Source organism: Myotis davidii, unplaced genomic scaffold, assembly GCF_000327345.1.
Source record: "Myotis davidii unplaced genomic scaffold, ASM32734v1 scaffold88, whole genome shotgun sequence".
In the NCBI taxonomy this organism is placed as follows: Eukaryota; Metazoa; Chordata; class Mammalia; order Chiroptera; family Vespertilionidae; genus Myotis; species Myotis davidii.
In genome coordinates this window covers 3,696,051-3,699,859 of record NW_006300377.1, presented here as the reverse complement: position 1 = coordinate 3,699,859, position 3,809 = coordinate 3,696,051, and the positions used below count along the sequence as shown (strand labels likewise).

The following is a 3,809-nucleotide window of genomic DNA, read 5'->3' as shown; positions in this document are numbered from 1 at the left end:
ATATTCATTGCACTATTTATACTGGTGAACAACCAGAAACAACCTAAATGTCCTCCGGCAATAGGGAAATTATTAAAAACATAACAAAATGTTAGCTTTTCAGTTGTTTTAGAGCCCTGGGGAGCTGTACTAGAGCCCTTTTAAAAAATCCCTACCAAATGTTCTTTTAAGTACATCGATTATTCTTATATGGAAAAGTGTGTGTGTAGAATTGGAAAATTTGATAGCAACTGTTAAGCACCCTGGTGTATTCTAATTTAGATGCTGAAAGGTCCAATAGGCCTCTTATTACCATGACAGAAAAGCCTCTGGGAACCTGGGCCTCCAGGACTCTCCACCTCCAGGCCCCAGGGCAACCACACTAGTAAAACAAAGCCTCCAGGACACAGTAGTCCTTAGTTAAAGGCCAATGTTATCCGATCCTGAAATCCTGAAATGCCTGCCCTTGCATAACTCCTGAGGAGACCCCACACACCATTTGGAAGATAGAATTAGATCAGTATGGTTCTCAGATGCCACTTTAATCAAGTTTTGCACTATACAGTGATGGGGGGATGCAAGATGGAGATTATTTTCAAGCAGATTCACCTACCCCAAGGTGAACAGCCTTGGGCTGCCAAGAACAGCCCCTCCCCAGCGAGTCCCCCCGCTTTCCTGAGCTGGTAGGACAAGATTTCAGCAAGAGTGAGCACAAAGGACTGGGCAAACGAGGGAAGGAACCAGGTAGATTTCTGAAATCTTCCCATGCAAACGAGAACTAGACATGAGGTATCTCTCTTAAGGCAACACCCCAATCCCATGCACTTCAGCTTGAGGCCAAACTGCCTCCCTGCAGGGACCGACAGCCCAGGTTCATCCCATAACACTACTCCCAGCAGTTGTGCCCACCATACAACAGATGCAGCCTGCAGGCCAGAACCCTTCAGGGCCTTCCTCTTCACTGGCCCCTCAGCTTCTAGTGTGTCCGTGTGCCTGGCTGTAGAAGAGCACCCAGTATGTGTGTGGCCGGGTGGTGCCCGAGGGGCCAAAATAAGCAACACAAATCAGATGTGGATTCTGGAGCTGGGTCAACATGGTGGCAGGACCAGTCACGGCCTACGGAAGGACCCATATGGCCCTGTGTCCTCTACTAATTCTTCTCCGGGCGGTTTCTGTTCAGGACGGCTTTAGGGGCAAATTCCAGCTTGTCCTTAAGGCTCACCACCTGGGTGTGGTCCTTGCCTAGCAGCTCATCCAACTTGCGGTCCTCCCGACGCTCTGAGATGCTCTTCTCCTCCTCCACAGGCTGGGGATCTTTTCCCCGGATGAACCATTCCAGGTGGTAGCCCACAGCCCCGACCACGAAGGCCACAGGAAACGTGACATAGGGAGCATAAGTACGCACCACGGTCCAAAACACAGGCCACATGACATCTGCAGGAGAGCACAGGCAGCATTAGGGAGACACCAGCTGTCCCTCCCCACCAAACGCACCACTACCAAGCTCCCCACTCACCAGGCAGCCGGGCACCATTTACTGAGCATCCACCCCTTGCAGAGAAAAGCAAGAGAGAACCCTGCTTTATGCAACAGTTGGGTCCCTGAAACAACCCAGAAATTTTCGGAAGATTCAACTGTTAGGGAAGGGGACAAGACTCTCCATTTTATGACCCATACTTTTTGACAATTATGCAACCATGTACAGCAGAGTTCCCTATGAGGGGACCTCTGGGCTTACCGAATAAAGCTTTAAGTCTATTTTTTTTTCTTTTTTAAAATATATTTTATTGATTTTTTTTACAGAGAGGAAGGGAGAGGGATAGAGTTAGAAATATCGATCAGCTGCCTCCCGCACACCCCCTACTGGGGATGTGCCCGCAACTAAGGTACATGCCCTTGACCGGAATCAAACCTGGGACCCTTCAGTCCGCAGGCTGACGCTCTATCCACTGAGCCAAACCGGTTAGGGCTATTTTTTCTTTTTCTTTTTTTAAAATATATTTTATTGATTTTTTACAGAGAGGAAGGGAGAGAGATAGTTAGAAACATTGATGAGAGAGAAACATCGATCAGCTGCCTCCTGCACATATCCTACTGAGGATGTGCCCACAACCAAGGCACATGCCCTTGACCAGAATCGAACCTGAGACCTTTCAGTCTGCAGGCCGACACTCTATCCACTGAGCCAAACCGGTTTCGGCTATTTTTTCTTTTTTATGAGATTGACCTGCTGCCTACTGCACTAAGAGGGCACCTTTCTTTAAAATATATGTATATATATTAAAGAAAGGTACCCTCTGAAATAAAATATATATTGCATAAATATATACATATTTGCATAAATGACTAAGAAGGTGTGACTAGAGCCCTGATCGGAGGCCGTATGTTGTATGTCAGGATTCCTAGCACCCTTTTAATCTGTACATTTGGGAAGCCAAGGTGTATAAAGACAGAATAGCAGGCACATTATAGGCTGTAATTATAGTTCATGCATCCGGTTTTATGGTGGAAAAGCCATAAATATATATATACATATATATTTTATTTCAGAGAGGAAGGGAGAGGGAGAGGGAGATAGAAACATCAATGATGAGAGGGAATCACTAACAGGCTGCCTCCTGCACGCCCCACACTGGGGATGTGTCCAGGCTGGGAATCAAAAGGTGACCTCCTGGTTCGCAGGTAGATGCTCAACCACTGAGCTACGCCGGCCGGGCTTTAAGCCTTATCTTGACCATAGGCCTTCCCTCCATAGTGGGCCAACTTTTCAAGAATGGGAAAGAAGTCTTTCCCTCAAGTGCCCCAACCTGGCCTAGGAACAAATCTGTAACCCAGGTACCTGCCCTTGACCGCGAATCGAACCTGAGACTTTTTGGTGCACGGGCTGAGGCTCTACCACTGAGCCAGTCCCGCCGGGGCAAGTTCTCTCTTTATCAGCAAACACTCTCCCTAAACAGCAACCCTCCATTCAGATTCCCAATTTTTCTTAAAACGTATCAAGGATGAGTCCACAAGTATTACCTGTCACACGCTGCACCAGGTCTCCCTGTTCTCCTACTCGCATTCTAATCACTTTCAAATAAGTCAATGAATTCATTTACTTAACACTTACAACCATTTCCGCTGGGTCACACCTTGTGCTGGCGTACCCCACTTGTCTGCCTCAAAGCACTTTAAGCACCAAGAGGGCAAAGACCATAATGTCTGTGGCCCACTGTGCCCTATGCAACCCCCAACACCTCCCACCCTTGCCCGGCCTGGCATAAAATGCTCCAACAAGTTTGTTGAGTGAATGAATGAAAGCTCGAGCAGCACACTAATTAAAACCACAGCAGGCATCCACCCGCCCGCCCGCCTGCCTTCAAAAGGTAGCAGGAAGGCAGCAGGTGCCTCTGATGATTACGAGACTCGAACCAGTCGCCCCCCGGGGTAGCAACACGAATGAGGCCAAGGGTCTCGCACACACGGTGACGCGTGTTTCCAGCTCGGCGTGGAGGGGCCTGCACAGCCGGTAGAGGTCAACTAGTTGCCGGCAAGCCGGCCCTTGTGCCGGGGCCCCGGAGGCCCGATGAGGTGCACAGCCGGTAGAGGTCAACTAGTTGCCGGCAAACCGGCCCTTGTGCCGGGGCCCCGGAGGCCCAAGCCCGAAGTCCGAGATTCGAGAGCTGCTAACAAGGGCAGAGGATACCTAACGGGATTGAAGATTAACCCTGACCCTGACTCGAGCCCGGGCCAGGGGCGGGGGCGCAGGTGAGGTCAGGGTCCAAGTATCCAGCCGTCTCCCTCCGCTGGGCGCCCGGCCCCGGCCCCTATCCCACCACGATCACGGC

General features: G+C 49.9%; 1 protein-coding gene across 2 annotated transcripts; it reads right to left on the bottom strand.

The window, feature by feature from the left end:
• Nucleotides 1–500: 500 nt before the first annotated feature.
• Nucleotides 501–3,151, bottom strand: SMIM12 (small integral membrane protein 12). 2 transcript variants are annotated; one of them, XM_006777325.2, is made up of 2 exons: nucleotides 3,001–3,151; nucleotides 501–1,413 (listed from the first exon to the last, which is right to left on the bottom strand). In XM_006777325.2, exons 1-2 carry the CDS (start codon nucleotides 3,074–3,076, stop codon nucleotides 1,130–1,132), a joined length of 360 nt encoding a protein of 119 aa, XP_006777388.1. In that variant the 5' UTR covers nucleotides 3,077–3,151; the 3' UTR covers nucleotides 501–1,129. The 2 variants fall into 2 exon arrangements, with proteins under 2 accessions (XP_006777388.1, XP_006777389.1); XM_006777326.2 differs by lacking the exon at nucleotides 3,001–3,151 and adding an exon at nucleotides 1,496–1,763.
• Nucleotides 3,152–3,809: the final 658 nt, after the last annotated feature.